The sequence below is a fragment of the Arachis hypogaea genome, chromosome 13 (assembly GCF_003086295.3).
Source record: "Arachis hypogaea cultivar Tifrunner chromosome 13, arahy.Tifrunner.gnm2.J5K5, whole genome shotgun sequence".
Classification (NCBI taxonomy): domain Eukaryota; kingdom Viridiplantae; phylum Streptophyta; class Magnoliopsida; order Fabales; family Fabaceae; genus Arachis; species Arachis hypogaea.
Window position 1 is genome coordinate 14,760,412 of NC_092048.1, and position 18,191 is coordinate 14,778,602.

At 31.6% G+C, this 18,191-nt stretch overlaps 2 protein-coding genes across 7 annotated transcripts; one reads left to right on the top strand and one right to left on the bottom strand.

The window, feature by feature from the left end:
• Nucleotides 1-5,270: 5,270 nt before the first annotated feature.
• LOC112737400 (signal recognition particle 14 kDa protein) lies at nt 5,271-12,802 on the bottom strand. Of its 6 annotated transcripts, XR_011869393.1 has the most exons (6): nt 12,147-12,802; nt 11,789-11,882; nt 11,558-11,667; nt 9,586-9,742; nt 9,091-9,154; nt 5,271-5,733 (listed from the first exon to the last, which is right to left on the bottom strand). XR_011869393.1 is itself a non-coding variant. In XM_025787299.3 (5 exons), exons 1-4 carry the CDS (start codon nt 12,147-12,149, stop codon nt 9,587-9,589), a joined length of 363 nt encoding a protein of 120 aa, XP_025643084.1. In that variant the 5' UTR covers nt 12,150-12,802; the 3' UTR covers nt 8,934-9,154; nt 9,586. The 6 variants fall into 6 exon arrangements, 5 of the variants coding, with proteins under 5 accessions (XP_025643084.1, XP_072067384.1, XP_025643085.1 ...); XM_025787299.3 differs by lacking the exon at nt 5,271-5,733 and having other exon boundaries at nt 8,934-9,154; XM_072211283.1 differs by lacking the exons at nt 5,271-5,733; nt 9,091-9,154 and adding an exon at nt 9,224-9,472.
• Nucleotides 12,273-13,387, top strand: LOC112737399 (protein LPA2). Its single transcript, XM_025787296.2, has 2 exons — nt 12,273-12,822; nt 12,944-13,387. The coding sequence occupies exons 1-2, from the start codon at nt 12,414-12,416 to the stop codon at nt 13,087-13,089; spliced, it is 555 nt and encodes a 184-aa protein (XP_025643081.1). The 5' UTR covers nt 12,273-12,413; the 3' UTR covers nt 13,090-13,387.
• Nucleotides 13,388-18,191: the final 4,804 nt, after the last annotated feature.

Genomic DNA, 18,191 nt, shown 5'->3' on the forward strand with positions numbered 1-18,191 from the left:
ATTTTAGCATCTACTATCCATGATAAATAATTGTTTTCAGATATATCAAGAGCATTAAATTCAAGATGAGAGAGTTTCGACATAATGAAAATTTGTTACCTGGAGTCTTCCTAAAATTTCGTTAGAGCTTCGTGCTAATAACGTGTTATAAAATAACTAAATAAATAAATAAGGAATAGGCAACAAATATAAAATAAAGAGAGAAAGAGAGAGAAGGGTGTTTTATTACTTTTGTGTGTATAATCAACGGAGGCTTAACCTCCTATTTATACATGTATAAGGTTTCCTTTTTCTAACCCTATTAAATATATTTTTCTTTGAGAATATTCAACTGTCCATTATAAACGGGCATCCACCTAATTAGATCCCGTTTGGGAAGTAGCAGAAGCTACTTTTTTTAACTTTTGGATTATGAAAAGTCATAATCTATGTGTTTGGCACTATTTAAAAAAAAGCTTCTAACTTCCCGAAAAGTTAATTTGCAACTTTTTGGCACTATTTACTTTCCTTCTTGATTCTATGAAAAATACTGACACTTCATCACCATTTTCACACAAGGTCTGCTAGAAGCACTGGCCTTCCACTATCATTCTCACACAATGTTCCAAGTCTCACCATTTTTACGTAATGAAACATCTGATGGAAGTATTGATCCTCCACCACATTTTCAGACAATATTACATCTGAACAACTTACTGCATATATTCCTTCTAAATATTTTTTTATTATTTTATCACTATTTTTTATTATTAAATTTGTATTCAAGTGTGGTATGAAATTTCAGTTTTAATTTTATTTTTTTCATATGTAATTTTATAGCTTATTATTATTTTCATAGTTAATTATAACAAGTTCTTGACCTCAATAAAGGAGAAGAGAGTTCTAATAGGAATAAAAATAAAAAATAAAAAACAGCAATAAAATATACATTGACACACATTTTATTTTTATTTTTTATTTTCACCTACCATATCATACACAATATTAGTGATTAGGTTATGTAAAATCAACATTCAATATTGAAAAGTATTTGTTATCATCGTTATTTTAATATTCATTCTCTTTTGTAAAAAAAAATTTATCTTTTGAGTTATTTATCCAAACGCTACAACTTTAAAATAAGTACTTTTATAACTAAAAATCCAAACACAAAATAACTTATTTATAAGCTGCTATTAATAAAAGTCCTTATGTTTTAAGCTCTTTTTCCAAAAGAACTTATTTAAGTTATTTACCCAAACTGGCCTTAATCTTATCACAACACAACTTAATAACTTTTTGGGAATTTGTGAGGACCGACGAGAGGCTTAGAGCATCTCCAATGGAGAAGCCCAGTTACTATTTAGTTAGAGAAAAAAGGAATTGGACCGTTGGAGGGAACTAAAGTGAGTTCTTTCACTTTTTTCAAGAAGAGAGAGAGAAGAGGGAATCCTTCTGAATGGGGACTCCCATTGACCAATATATAATTGCCAAGTGACAAGTAAAATAAAAAATAAATAATTATATAAAATATTAATTAATTAAATAATTATATTATATAATCAAATAATAAATAATTTAATAATAATTATAATGACTAATTAAATTAAATATTAATATTTTTATTTAATTAATAATTTATATTAATTAATTAACTAATAACTAATTAAGTAATTAAGTTATAATTAATTTATTAATAATTATAATAATTAAATAATTAAATTTTTATTTAATTAATAATTTATATTATTATATTAATTTAACCGTTGCAAAACTAGCTGTTGTAAAAATAGCCGTTAGAAACTAGCCGTTACTATGTTACCGTTATTGTTAAAAAATTAATATTTTGTTACTCTATATATACCACTTGGATACACTTCTATTCTCACACTATCTACTACTCTTCTTTATCTTCTTCCAAGTTTACGAAATCAAAGTTCTGCTACTATTATTTTTTGTTCGAAAAAATGGATCCAAACCAACTCAACTCTTTCTTCAATTACTTACAAAACTTTCCTCAAATTCCAAATACCCAACAATCTCAAATCTCAAACTTTCAAGTTCCAAATCAAAACTTCACACAACCAAATTCATTTCAAAATCCAAATCCACAAAATATTTCTAATTTCAATTTTCAAGCTCTTTATAATAATCAGTTTCCTATATTCCAACCGCAAAATCAAAATTCACAAACACCCCCATTTTCTATTTTCGTCCATATTTAACCCCTCTATCGGAAATATTACTCCAACTTTCTTGCCGTTTCCAACTCGATTCAGTGCATCAAGACATAACTCATCTGGTGTTAAATTACATTATTAAAAAAAATTAATTACATTAATTACAAGTATTTTAATTAATTAATTAAGTGGAACCATAACATGAACTAAAGTTAGTTCCTCCTAATGGAGAAGAGAGAGATGTTTTGAGTTCCTATTTACTGTTTATGACGCAAAAGTTAATGTGGAGTTACTTTTTATGACAGGTGGGCCATAAACAGGAACGGGGATGAGTTCCCTATTGGAGATGGTCTTATGGATCAATTTTCTTTTTTTTTTTTTTTCTCTTATTTATTTAACTTTTTAAAATAATCAATAATATAATAATATTTTTATTTTCAAATGAATTAAACAGTTTTAATTTTAAACAATACAATATTAAAAACTCACATATATTTTACATTTATACATAGAATTAAACAGTTTTAATTTTAAGACAAAGTTTATGGTGTAGACACCATAAATTATCTACATATACATAAACAACTTGTTATAATTTTTTTAGTGTTACAGAGTTTTATTTTTTCTTTTTTCATCTTCATGATAGCAGTTATATCAATAACACACTACAAATTTTAGATTTTTATCTCCTTAAAAATATATCATTAGTAGTACTATTAAATTAGTAATAAAAATTTTTTTAATTTAATATAATGTGCCAACTTTTAAATTAGATCTCATATAATTAAGTCCGTTGTTATAATCTAATTTCTTTTTCATTTTTTTAATAATGCAATATATTTTTATAAGTTACGTAGCATAGTTTTTTTTTGTATTGTTTATTTTTTTTCTTTTACAACATTGCTTCTTTTTTCTTTAACGTTTTTAATTATGGTAAATAAATTACAGAAAATTTTTATGTGATAGATCTTAACATAATTAATATTTATAGCTTTTTGGTCTTTAAATTTTTTGTTGAGTATAGTCTATAGATATTTTTAAATAATTTATTTTTAAATTAAAATTTTATAAAAAATAATTAATATTCATGATTTAAATCATATAAACAATTTTACCAAAATAATATTTTAAGAATACAAATTTAGTATTTATTCATAAATATGTATTTTTTTTCATTTATTTTATATCTTAATAATAGTATATTCAAATAATATTTTAATATTTAGTTACAATTATGTATTTTTCTTTTTTTTTTGTTTATAGTATGTGTATAATAATGTGTTCAAATAATATTTAATAATATAAACAATTTACAATTCTATAAGAGAAGAAATAATTTTTTTGCAAATCTTATATACTTGGGTATTTTTAAATCCAAATAAATATAAAAGAAATCAAATTTCATTATTTGATTTATTATTATAGAATTCTTATTTTGTTTTAAAATGATTTATTAAATTAATATAACTAAAATTAATTATAAATTATTTTATATAACACATGCAGAATCAATTAAATGTTGCTTAAAATTATTTCTAATTATTATTATTATTATTATTATTATTATTATTATTATTATTATTAATTTTCTGCATATTGATGATGATGAGTGTATGAACAAAAAAATGATACGCTTAGTAGTAGGAGTGATGTTTTTCTTTTTTCTTTTGGATAATTATAATAGCAGTGATATTTTTGTATTTTGGGTATTGAGTAGTAATAATATTAATTTATGATATTCTTTCTATATATTTTTCAATCTTACACATAAAAATATTTTTTTGTCCGAAAACTTAGAAAGTCCAAGATACATACTCGTAATCAACTTAACTTAATTAATCATAATAAAATATAATTATCAAACCAAAACATTAACCTCGTGTGAATGTCATTGAACTTTTTCTACCTAAATTTCAAATCTTGTCTCTCCTATAACATTTGTTGTAATTATAGATTGTCTGTAGAATATGGTCTATTGACTTGTACAGGTGTAGATTTGTAGTGGCAGCCTATGATTACAACAAATATCATAGGAAGAGACAAGATCTGAAATTTGGCAAGAACATGTAGAAAAAACTATTCACGTGAGGAGGTTAATGTTTTAGTTTGATAATTATATTTTATTATGATTAATTAAGTTAAGTTGATTACTGGGATCTGTATCTTGGACTTTTTACATTTTCTAGACAAAAAGATGTTTTTGTGTTTAAAGCTGAAAAATATATAAGAAGAATATCATAAATTAATATTATTACTACTCAATACTCAAAAAATAAAAATATCACTACTACTAGAATTATCCCAAAAAAAAAATCACTACTTCTGCAGCGTACCATTTTTTTATTCATACACTCATCATCATCTATATGCAGAAAATTGATATTAAAATAAATAATTATATAATTTTAATAATAATAAAATATAAATAACTAAAAATAATTTTAAACAACATTTAATTAAATCTGTATGTGTTATATAAAATAATTTATAATTAATTTTAATTATATTAATTTAATGAATTATTTTAAATTAAAATAAAAATTCTATAATAGTAAAACAAATAATAAAATTTGATTTCTTTTATATTTATTTGGATCTAAAAACACCCAAATATATGACTTCCAAAAAAAATTGATTTTTCTCTTATAGAATTATAAATTGTTTATATTATTAAATATTATTTAAACACATTATTATACACATAGTATAAGCAAAAGAAAAAAAAAATACATAATTATGAATAAATACTAAAATATTATTTGAACATACTATTATTAAGATAAATATAAATAAAAAATATATATTTATGAATAAATACTAAATTGTATGCTTAAAATATTATTTTGATAAAATTATTTATATGATTTAAATCACAAATATTAATTTTTTTTATAAAATTTTAATTCATAAATAAATTATTTAAAAATATCTATAGCCTATACTCAACAAAAAATTTAAAGACCAAAAAACCATGAATATTAATTATGTTAAGATCTATCACATAAAAATTTTCTGTAATTTATTTACCATCATTAAAAAAGTTAAAGAAGAAAGAAGCAATGTTGTAAAAGAAAAAAATAAATAACGGTAAAAAAAGAAACCATGTTGCGTAACTTATAAAAATATATTGCATTATTTAAAAAATAAAAAAAATTAAATCATAACGACGGGCTTAACTATAATTAAAAAGTTGGCCCAGTATATTAGGTCAAAAATTCCTTGATTACTAATTTAATAATACTACTAATGATACATTTTTAAAGGGACAAAAATATGAAATTTGCAATATTACTGTCATGGAGAAGATAAAAGAAAAAATAGAACTATGTGTCACTAAAAAAATTATAACACGTTTCTATACGTGTAGATAATTTATGGTATCTACACCATAGATTTTGCCTAATTTTAAACAATACAATATTAAAAACTCACATATATTTTACATTTACACATATATTTCACATATATATTTTTTGGGTGAAGTTGATTGTTGTGGAATTGGAGCTTGACTTGCTTGTGGAACTTTTGGTTGAGGTTTGGGTCCATTTTGAGGAGAAAATTCAAAGATTGAAAACTGTCGTCAATAAGGTACGAATTTTTGTTTCAGATAAGCATTATGTAAATTATGTGAAAACATAAGTTAAATGCCCTAGGATAGGATTGAATGAAAATAACTATTGTTGTGAATTATTGATAGTTTAGTATGATTAATTGGTTGGATGATGGTTTGAATAATGATATGTATATATATGAATGAGTTTGGATGCAAATTTGTGGTTTGATTGCCTATTATGACGATTGATATGAAAATTAGTCCGGAAGCCATGATTGGAAGCATTTCAGTAAGTCTATTGATGATTTGTTGAGTGAGATTGTGGCCGAAAGCTTTAATTAGATGAATTATGCGTTGGCATGCTTGATGTTGGGTGATGTATGTTGGCTAGGATATGATTGAGCTAAGTATAGAAAGTGTCAAAGATTGGTTTATGTTGAGTTTTGAAAATGAAATAAATTGGGAATCGGTAAAGTTACACTTAAGCAGAAAATTGTGTAAAAATATATTTTTGACCAACTTCAACGGGTCATAATTTAGTGTTCGGAGTTCGAATTTGGATAAAATTTATCCTAAATTAAATATAACAATGAGAGCTTTAAAACCGTCTAAGAAAAAAAAATGAAATTTTGTAACAAAAGTTATGTGCGTTTGAAAATTGGTGCAAAAAACTGAAATTGCATAGTTTGCAAAAAAAACCAAAAAAATTGGCCTGTGTGCGTGTGTACTACACAGAACAAGTGTTTCAGCTCATGCGTACGCACACCAAGAGACATTGTGCGTATTGTGCGTACGCATAGGTTGGTGCATAGGTATAGGGTGGTGCGTACACACCCGACAAGAATTGCAATCTGATCCATGCGTGTGCATAGGGGTGGTGCGTACACACCCGACAAGAATTGCAATCTGATCCATGCGTGTGCACAGGGGTGTGCGTGCGCATACACCCTGTTTTGTTAAATAACCCTATTTTTGTGGCTGTTCTGCCTTTTCGGCGTGGTTGTAACCCCCTTTAACCTCCATATGGAGTTGAATAACTGATAATTAAGCTTTGAATACACTGGGAAATGATATGACGAATTAAATTAATTTATTTCCGAATAAACACTTAGTTAACCGGAGAAAATTGTTGCGGGGATGGAGGTCTTGTCTCGCCCGCGGTAAGGAAGGTGGTGCTATCCCATTCATGAGAAAACGAATTTTAGTAATTCATACGTAATTGGGGTTAACGAATTTAATAACTTATGAAATTTATTAAAGACAATGATTACGACTAATTGTGGTTTGAATGGTTAATTTGGTAAGGATGGTGGTCTTATCCCTCCTGCGTATTGACCTGCACCGGACAAGGACGGTGGTTCCATCCCGATTGTTTCGTGGTTGTGGTATTATGTGGGGATGGTGGTTTCATCCCGTCCACATTATCTCGGTGTGTGAAATGTGGCGGGCACTATATCCCACGAGTGTGTCGGGCACTATATCCCTAAAGTGTGGCGGGCACTATATCCCAAGAGTGTGTTGGACACTATATCTCAGAAATGTGCCAGGCAATATATCTCAACTAACACAAGAGAGACGATATCTAGGTTAGCTACTGGATGTGTCAGATTCTGGCAGTTTAACCGACATGTGAGCTCACGACTAGTAGAATAGATATACATCATATTACATTTAATTGTCATTGTTTGAATGTGCTTAATTGTCTTTGGTTTGCCTAACTACTTATTCTAATTAACTGTTATTTGTATTACTTGCTTTGCAATTGTGTTTAACTTGCATTGATTACTAAATGTGTTTGATACTACTAAATTGGATACTAAATTACTGAGTTGGTCAATTGTGATATTGGATATTAAAGATGCCAAGAAGTGTTGGAAAGAGTTGTCTTAGTGAATACACCCTATTTGGATTAGAAAGAATCCTAGATTTGAACTTTGTGAGTTTGGAGACTAGGATTGTCTAGTGGGTTCATGTAATTTTTATATAGTCTTTATTTGGAATTATTATCCTACTAGAAACTTTCGAGTTCTCACCCGATGTGAAAATTTTTGTTTTACAAATATAGGAAATGACGCACCTCGCTGAATGTGCAGAATTTCTTTTTGGCAAAGCGAAAAAGACTAAGCTTTTGGAGTTTATTATGTTTTATATAGTACATTTCTCCACTTTTGAATAGTGTATTATATACTCCTCTTAGAAGTTTTATTTTGGAGAAACAAGATGTCTTTTGTACTCTTCTAGTTTGTACTATGTTCTAGCTGGCTTTTTTTTTTTCTTCGCAGGTCGAGACTAGTTCTTATTATGTATCTATTCTGGATCTTTTATATATATATATATATCTTTGGTTTTCTGTATACGTTTTCTTACTTTAACACTTCGAGTGTGATAACGGTCATCGTTTTGTTTATCCTTTTTTCACAGGCTTCTAGTGATATTATTATTTTTCAAATACTATGTATGTATTTTTGCTTTTATGTGTCATAATGTCCTACCACATCTTATTTACGACTTATGATGCATGGACACTGACACGGACACAGGACACGCCGACACGCAAATTTTAAAATCTTATAAGACACGGGACACACATACATATAAAATATAAAAATTTTTTTAGATAAATTGTAATTATATTTTGATATTTTATTGATATTAAAATACAAATTAATTTTTTAATTATTTTTAATATCTTATTTTAATTATATCAAATATTTAAAATAATTTTTTATTTTAATAAATAATAATATATATTATATTTAAATTTATTTCAAGAATATATATTAAGAATAAGATTGGACACGCTGATACATGATGGTATTTAGGTGTGTCCAAGCGTGTCCAGAAAAAATTTTTTTACTTTTTATTAAAATACAGTTGGACACAGTAGACACGCGTGCCGGTAAGTGTCGTATCCAAAATGTGTCTGCCACACAAACACGGCAACTCAACGAAGTGTCTGTACTTCTTAGAATTACGACTATAGCATAAGGCTGTGGTAGGATGTTACTGTTTGAATTCCGCCTTATGCATGCAACAATTCATTGATACCGTTTGAATTCCGCCTTATGCATGCAACAACTTATTGGTTAACGACAAACCCTTAAATAGACTTGTGATCAACAACAGATTAGTTCTTAACCTATCGGACTGGAAAATACCCGTGGGAAGCCAAAAAAGCTAGCTTTGCCTAATGAAATGCTGCTTGAAATTATCCAGTAGGATTTAGGTGACTAAACATCTAGTCTCTTTTCTTTCTCTTTTGTTATCTTAATGTCTATAAAAGATTTCATCATAGAACTTACATTCTTTGCTGGGAGATAAAGCTAATCCACGTTGATATTAGATCAAAATTGAATATATGATGAATAAGACACATACCATTTAGTTATCTTATTTGGATTGCCCCTCCACGCCATGTAGCGGTAAACAGTACCTATTATACCTGTAATCAAGCAACCTTACCTCAACCCTCATTCCAATTTTCCAAATCCAATAATGATCAATGAGTTCGTGTCAACAAATATTAACTCAGAAAATATATTGGGGAAAATAAATATAATCTACAGATTCAATTTATAATCTTCAAGGGGATTGATGCAAAATTCTGAGATATTGCTAACCAATGAACATCTATTTAAGGAAAGCATATATGTGATCAATCACATGCCTTAAAACCCGAAATTGCTCTAGAATGTAAAAAGTCCTCCCCGACCCCATTTTCCCTGTTCCTCATCCTATTTCTCTTCACTTCTCACTTTGCCTACTAACAAAAAAGAAGTAAAATAAAACTGGGGACCTAGCATCCTGCAGATGAAAATAAAGTCAGCAAAAAATGAAGTCTGTGCAGAAGCTCAGGCATCAAAAGTTGATTACTTTAAGATTTCTTAGGCCTCTTTGAAGTGCCTTCTCTCTTATCAGCCTCCGCGGATTTCTTCTTTTCCTTCCTTTCTCTCTTCTTCAGGGAAGTCATGTGAGCCTTCAATATAGTTGCATATGAAGCTTGAAAGCGCTGGTGATCCTTTGCTCCAACCTATTTAATGAATGGTGGGAAATTTTGAATATTGAGTAAAGGAAACAACATCTGTGCACATGAAAATAAGTTGACATAAAAGTTAGCAAAAACCGTTCTTTTTCTCTGGGTGTTTGGGTGGCACATGCTGTTTAAGTGATATCCAACTAAAAGTTCTCCAAAAATTAGCCCTTTTCAGGGTTAGAGAATAGGGCTTAAAAGTCTAACGGAAGACAAAACACCAAGATGAATACCAAATAAAATCCCCCCAAAATCCTCTGTCTAGTATTAGATGCTCAGTTCCTCTGTTCCAGCGCAGTTGAATACCGTAGAAAATTTGCCAAAATAATTCAATAAGCCTCACAAATCCTCACCTTTGCAATCTCATTACCCACTTTCCAGCAGAGTCACTCGTAATGCCCCCACAGGCAGCTGTTCCTGGACACCCTATAGATGCTCCATCAGTGTTTAATTTTAACTAATTACATGGGATTGGGTTCTAGGCAATGTGAAGAGTGTGTGTGCTTGTGCTGTAACTTGAATGAAGTATCTTGTGTTTAGCATTGTTGAATTGGTTGGTTAACAACAACAACAACAACAACAACAACAAAGCCTTATCCCACTAAGTGGAGTCGGTTACATGGATCAAACGACACCATTAAATCTTATAATGTTAGTGTGTAAGTGAGGAGGCCTAGTGTGATTAGCCTACTAACTATAACACAGCATCACTTATAAATATGTTCCTAACTTGATTCTACAGCCATTTCAACATAAAGGAATATAACTTATAATGCTACAAAAATGTTATATGTATGCCAAAAATCAGCCACTATGTATTTGTGTATAAATACATGTATTGTTTAATTCATTTTCAAGGTGTATTTTGTATTCCAATATGCATTTTATATGAGTGACTGATTTGGTGGCTAATTTTTTTTTACACCTAGCATGGTTCATAGTCCTAATATAACTTATAATTCGAAATCATTAGGCATTACAATTTGTAGTTGTTGTTGATGCTTTTATCTCAATATTTCAATTACTATATGATATTCCTGACCTGAGTGCATAAAACTTGGTCCCTGGAATTTCGCAGAGCAACTTGTTTCTAGTTAAAAAAACAAGCAAGCAGTAATGCAATAAATAAAACAAGTTTCAGAACTAAGAAATTTCCGGCACAACAGCACCTCCGACTCATTTTTCCAATTGAAAAAAATAAGTTATTAATAGTGAAAAGAACTGATGGAAGAAACATTGACATATTTATAACAAATGTGTCAGATAATTTTCATAAGTCCATATACAACTGAGTTGGTTTAGATCAATTCATGCTGAATACTATTTTGTTCTTGGGAGTCAATTTGGCATCAAATATTGTTTAGTATCTCTTGAGAGACTTGTTATTTCTATAAATTTACAGGTTTAAAATCAATTACGGTAGATGAAATTTGAGATCTCTGTGACTGTAAATATGATCAAACAAGAATTGGGTTTTAAAATTTGAGTAATTCCTAAAGACACGAGACTGTAAACCATGCCCATCAAGAGATCATGAAAAGAAAGAGTAAAAGAGAATAACTGAATGAAGAAACACTAGTAGTGTGATGCTTCAACTATCTTCCTTTCACTTTCCCCATTTCAGAATCAGTATGATCTAACTGAGAGCCCTTAATCATTACAAGTGGGGGAGACGAATATCATGCCACAACTAGTCACAAGATTATCTATGATATAAGTTTGCACTACCCAAAAATTGCCAATTAACATGAATCTCCTAAAAGCACACTGAGAAATGAGAATTATAAGCTCATAATATATAAGATACACACGTACCGAAGTAGAGATTGTTTTTTTCCCATTGGTGGCACGGATAAGGCATCTATACTCAATTGCTTCACCAGCAGTTGCCATTTTATTCCTAACCGCTTTAGACTTCAAGGATGCTAAAAGGCGCACCAAGAACATAAACAAGAAGACTAAGGAGTTAGAACTCACTTTGCAAAAAAATAAAACCTAAAGCATTTGATCAGGCCATAAAGTCAACACTAATACACACATACACACATCGTTTAAGTGTAACCCAAACAGAGCCCGCCTCAGTGCTTCGCTCGAACATGCTGGTGAGTTCATTGAGAAACGGATCTAGCTGTAGAAGAACCTAGAAAAAACATGCAAAATAGCAGGGCTTAGAATGAAACAACAACACAACACAATAATACCATGCCGATTTTGTAATCAGAATCCTACTTCATACTTTGGAAGAGAAGGTTAAAAATTAAATAAATAATAATAATAATCATAATAGTAACAATTTCAATTACGGTAGTAGTAAAAGTGCACAATTGTGGAATAGGAACAGAAATGGGAATGGTTAACGGATCACAAGGAATGCGTTAAAATCCGAAGAATCGAATTGAATTACCATGGCAGATGGTTGCAAAGTTGCAGTGCAGCTGAGAGCTTCTGATGTGGGAGATGAAAACGCAGTCGCTGCCTTCAGAATCAGAGCAAGTCGTCCTTTTTTATTTTTTTTATTTACGTTAGGATTTATATTGGGCCTAAGGCCCACTAGTTCAAGCAAACAAAAAAAAAGGAAGCGTTAAGGAAGGTGGAAGAGAGAGCATGTGGATATGGTTACTTGATCTGAGCATCACACTCAAACAGCGTCCAACGAACAAAAAGGGGGAAAATGGCGCTACAATCCCAGTTTTTATGTTCCTTCTTCAGCGGCAAAGTTGGAGATGCACACAATGTTCCATTGTTTCCCAGTCCCAGCCAGTACACCTTCAGAATCAGATCGCAGAAAGCTTCTGATTCTGAGGATCCGTCTCCGTCCAGCAAGAAAGGATTCGGGTCATCGAATTCCAATGAGAGTGCCGCAGCAGTATCAACAAGCAGCAGTAAGAAGAAGCAGAAGAAGGGTCGAAGAGAAAGAGCCTCCATAATTCGAAGGACTCCACTGGAAAAGCCGGCGTTTGTGTCTCAAGAGGATAAAGCTGAGGCGAAGGAGCAGAGCAAGAACGAAAGCGCTTTCATCCTAGCCTGGCTTGGTTTTGGTCTTGTCATTCTTGTTGAGGGCATCTCTCTTGCTGCTTCCGGTACCTTTCTTTTTTTTTTTCTTTGTCAATTCTAACTCTAATATGGAATCAGAATCAATATTGTTAGACAATTGAAACATAGTATGTCTAATAATTATGTGATCTCAATGTTGATGTACAGGGTTCCTGCCAGAAGAGTGGGACAAGTTGTTTGTGAAGTATCTTTATCCGTCCTTCACGCCTACGGTTTTCTTGTTTGTTGCGGGAGCAGTTGCATATGGAGTGTTTAAATATCTGCAGAATGAGAATATCACACAACAGAAATAAATGACAAGAAGGAAATTGCAGTAAGAGCCACTCATCTTTGATCCCTATGCAACAATCCAAGCTTCCATCCTCACCAAGTTTTAATGAGGTTTTTGAAAGCCACTCATACTATGTTGTAATTAATTTCATCACCCTTTTTAGCCGCAATTGGTTCCCTTTTTTAACTTGGTGCTGTTTGGATGTTGAATATTCTTAACTTAGATCTCTTCATTTATTAGAATTCTGGTTTGTTTTGCTCCTTATTCTGTATAAAGCAACAACTAGACCATGACTTCCACCATGGCCTAGATTAAATTCATCTTTGCTGCAGTGTTGAATTTTGAGCCATCGGTTTATTCTCTGCAGTAAATTGAGCTGAGAGCTGCAACTCTAACTGACTCAGTCGGCTGTTAGGAATTAATTAAAGTGGTTACAGTTAGTCAGTTAATTTGTTAGGTGCTTGGTTGGTGATGTAAGGAGTTAAGAGTTTGCTGCAAGTTAACTAGATGATGATGGTGTTGGTGTAGTTGGCATCGCTTTTCCTCACTTAAAATATGAACTTTTGGCATCCATTTTTACTTAAATGATCTTTCAGTTCTGATTTATGGTTCCCTAATACGTTGAATCACATGGGTTCACCATGGTTCCTAAACTTCAATATTTGAAATTGTGCTAACTGCTAGATCAAAATATCCATGGCAGATCGACTAAGCCATGGAGTGTTTTTCATTCCCAAGATGGGATTTGAACTTCCAACCTTAAAGGCTTCGTTTGATTTCTATTCCAAGACAGAAATGTTGAAACATAAATAGAAACACAGAGCAGAAAAATGTTTGGAAAGAGAGGGAGAGAATACAACATAAATAAAGAGATGAAAAGTTTTATTAGTCAAGAATGGTGTTGGAAGAATGTAAATGGTGGTTTGATGTAGTCATGTAGATGATAAAAAGAAGATGGAAACAAAAATGACTTTTTAATTTTTTTTCCTTTGTATCTTTAATTTTTGTCAAACAAGTATAGGGCAATTTTTTTTATGTTTCTGTCTCTAATATTTCTCTCTGTCTCCATATTTATGTCTTAGAACAATATTTCATAACAGAGTCCTAAAGAACTAGAGATTGCCATCAGGTAAAAAAAAAAATTTTTTTTGGTTTAAAAACGGGGTAAAGAAACCAAAAAAAAAGGAGAGCCCTAGTTACAAACTAATCTAAATTTTTATGCGCCAGTCAGCACATCTATTGTCTTCTCTGTAAATATTTACAAAAGGAATGTTCCATTCCTTAGTTTTCCAGTTGTAAATGTTTCTGATCAAGACACTTGGGTGATTTTTTTCTGTTTTTTAGGGTTGTTGATGCTCTCTATGACAGTCTTTGAGTCACACTTCACTCTAACTTTCCTCAAATCCATAGTCCAAGCCAATTTGAGGCCTTGATCTATTCCCCACAATTCTGCTTTGAAAGCAGTGCATCTGTCTATGTTGAACAAAAATCTCTTTATTCATTTACTATTCTCATTTCTTAATAAACTCTCGCAGGTAGTCTTTTTGGTGAACCCATTCATGGACCCATCAGTGTTGAGACTTGAGAGTGATCCAATCACAAGGAATGGGGTGCCATCTAATGAGTTGGTCTATTGCCATTTGATAGTAGACGTGCATATTTATCTAGATTGACGGGCTTGTTTGTACTTATTGGTCTTTTCCTCTAGAAGCCCAAGAAATTGGGTTTTACCAAAAACAAAAAGTCAAAGTGCACTTCTTATGTAAGAAATTATAATGTCCCAACCCCCCCCCCCAACCGCACAAAAAAAACACCAAAAAAAAGTACGGTATTAAGAATTCATAAAATATTTATATGAAATTAAAAATGAATTGAAGACCAAAAAAAAATGAATTGTGAAATACTTCAATTCTTACTATTGCAGATAAAGTAGTGTAATTTTTTTGGTGACTCTAAAGTAGTGTAATTTGTTCTAAACTTTGCTCTGTTTATTACATTTACAATTGGTGAATATTATGGTATCTATGATATTGTGCTTAACTTATTAAAAAAAATAAATAAATAATATTTAATAAATTTTAAATATTTTATTTTTATTTTATATATTTTATTTTTTACTTATAAAAATAAATTAAACAATTTAAGTACCATAATAAAAGACACCATAGAACTCAGCTTTACAATTATACTTTGCATGATCTCATGCCTTTCTACATTCGCATTTCAAGTTTCAATTGATTCGTTAATAAGAACAATAAATGGTCAACAGGAATTGACTAACCCAATTAAAGCTATGAAAGAAAGTGAACCAAGAAGTAGTTAATGAGTGACTAATCTGTTGCGCATGTTAGTAACACAGCTGAAGGTTCGTTAGAAACCTCAGAATATGTCTACAAATAATGTTTACAGTTCTTCACATGCAATGCACAGTTTCTCCCCTTTTTTAAAGATGATTAAAGGTACCTGAGGCTAGAGTCTTGGTGTGGCCAACAGAATAGGAAGAACAAACAAGAAGAAAGAAACAAATCGGTTTTGTAAGATGCATCTAGCACGAGGTAGGACATAGGAGATATTGTTGCTTTACCATAACACTTCTATAGTCCTATGGAAGCCCTTTAATTTCTTATAGCCACTAGCTTATGGATTATGGAAGATTCATGTGGTCCACATCCAATATATTTGTCCTTGTTAAGGTTATATGGATAATGCTGCCTGCATATCTCTCATTCCTTAATTATATCATTATATGTTCTTATATATTATACATATAGATTCACACGAAATTTGAGGGAAAAAATAAAAAACAATATGCAATTTGTATAACTTCCAATGTGGGTATCTAGTTTTATTTTATCTTATTATCAAACATTGGTACATTTATCATTTTTTTAATACATCCTCATAAATTGTCGCAATAATTTTTTTTTTTTATGTTTGATTATCGATGACGTAAATATTTTAAATGATTGGTTGATATTCCTTAATCTTCGCCTTCATTGATATCTTAGACCATTTAAGATTGATCAAAATGTTAGAATATATAATAAATTTGTTATTATTTTAATTTTAAATTGCTTTGATTAGTTATGATTAAATTTAGGTTTTATTATTGTATTATTCAATCAGTTATGCTTGAAACTACTTTCAGTTGGAATTGTAACTGATTCATTTGTATAATAAATTCTGATGAAATTCAATCAATTTTTTATTCAAAACGTTTTTATTAACTAGTTAAGATTCATATTATACCCAAGATATAATCATATAATAACTAGTTAATGATATTCATATAATGGAATTAGTTCTTATTTAAGTATTGAGCTAACCATGCTTACAATGAATTTTCAGACCATGTGTGAAGGTGTTATTTAATTTTGTTACTAGTAGAAGTTAAAAAGAATAGGCAAAACATGCTATGATTATTTTGCCTCCTTTTAACATAGGAAATGATAAAGTGCTCATCTTCTGATTTTTGTCCCCGTTCTTCTTTTTTCTTCGCTTTAATCACTGCTATGACAATTGACAATGCATAGTGTACTAAGGTTGTTCTGGATTTGTGTTTTAAAAATGGTGTATGATATCATTATATTGTTTGATTTAATCATTTAGTTCGTGAGATGTCGTGGAAGTCGGTTATGGATTCGTTGGGGACGGCGTTGAACCATTTGATCGCTGACCCAGCTAGGGTTACTGGGAAAGCTCTGCATCAGACTGCATCGGCGGCGCCTTCCAGATTCATCCTGGCCTCAAAGGCCGTTAAGTGCTCCTGGGGATCTTTGGTTCCGTCGTACTTCATGTCCGTGGGTTTATCAAAGCCTTTAGGGAGTTTTGCTTTCAAGATTCTCTCAGTGAAGGGAGTGGCTCCCATTATCAAGTGGTCGTTTCTCGTGCGTTTGGTCTCTCGGTGCCGACGGTCGTCGTCCGTGTGAGCTGGGTCGCGGGAGACGCTGCGGTTGTACCTCTTGCTGTGTCGCCGTTCTGGCGACCTGCCGTATCTTAGGTCACGCGAGATGCTTCGATTGTACCTCTTGGTATGTCGCCGTTCTGGCGACTTGCCGTGGTGATATCTTGATCTGGAAGTTGCATGACTTCCGTTTTCGGCGTTGTATTTTTCCTTGGTAGCAACTCGGCCCTCGAGTTCCTGTACTCGGAGGCAGAGGTCTTGGATTATTTGGGATGCTTTGTCTCCTGGATTTTCGGGATGTCGTGCTTCGACGATAACGGGGCTGTTCTCTTTGTTATGCAATCGAGTAGTTTGGTGAATGGCGCTTGCTATCCTTCCGTGGGGTGTAGCTTCTTGGTGTTCGGGAGTTATCTTGGTGGCTTACGGAATGCTCTTCGAGTTCGTTCGCCATTCCGACTCAATCGGTGTAAGTTCTTCACAGACGGTGCCAATGTACAGGATGTCTCCTAAACAATTTGAGAGATGAGTCGAGAACTTGTGGGTTGAGATGGATGCCGGATTGCTTGATAGGAGCGACGGGGGTGGTACTTGCAAAGACACTCCAACGCTCAAGTTAGGGTAGATCTAAGAGGAGTAAGATGTGTGTGGGATGAATGAATACCTGGAGGGACTTGGGTCCTCTATTTATAGGTAATGGTGAATATCTTATCTTATCTTATTTGGCTAAGATAAGAGAGACGTTTGAATTCGAAAGCTGGTTAAGAGCTCTATTGGGCCGTTTCGGGCCTTTTGGAAGGACAAAGCGGGTCGGACTGGGTAATCGGACCCGGGGACCGTTCCAGGTGTAGGATCCGTGGGCTGGATCCGTAACAATCTACTTATGAAATAAATAATAAGAGATCATACTTTATACTCTAAAATAAAATTTAAAATTTAAAAGATCCAAATCTATTTCTTTTTTCTTACTTCACATAATCACATAGCCAGTTCTCCTTGCTTCTTGCTCTGGTTTTAATGGACGTCCGCCCGAGCAGATTAGGTCACATCTTAAATGGACAGAATTTGAACATGTTGCTTACATAGTCGAGTGGGAGCATGACTAGCCATTGATCTCGACTCTCATCAAGAGATAGCGATCTGAGTCCCATACGTTTCATCTACTATGCGGAGAGATGACTATAACCTTATATGACGTGGTGTACCAGTTAGGACTTAACATT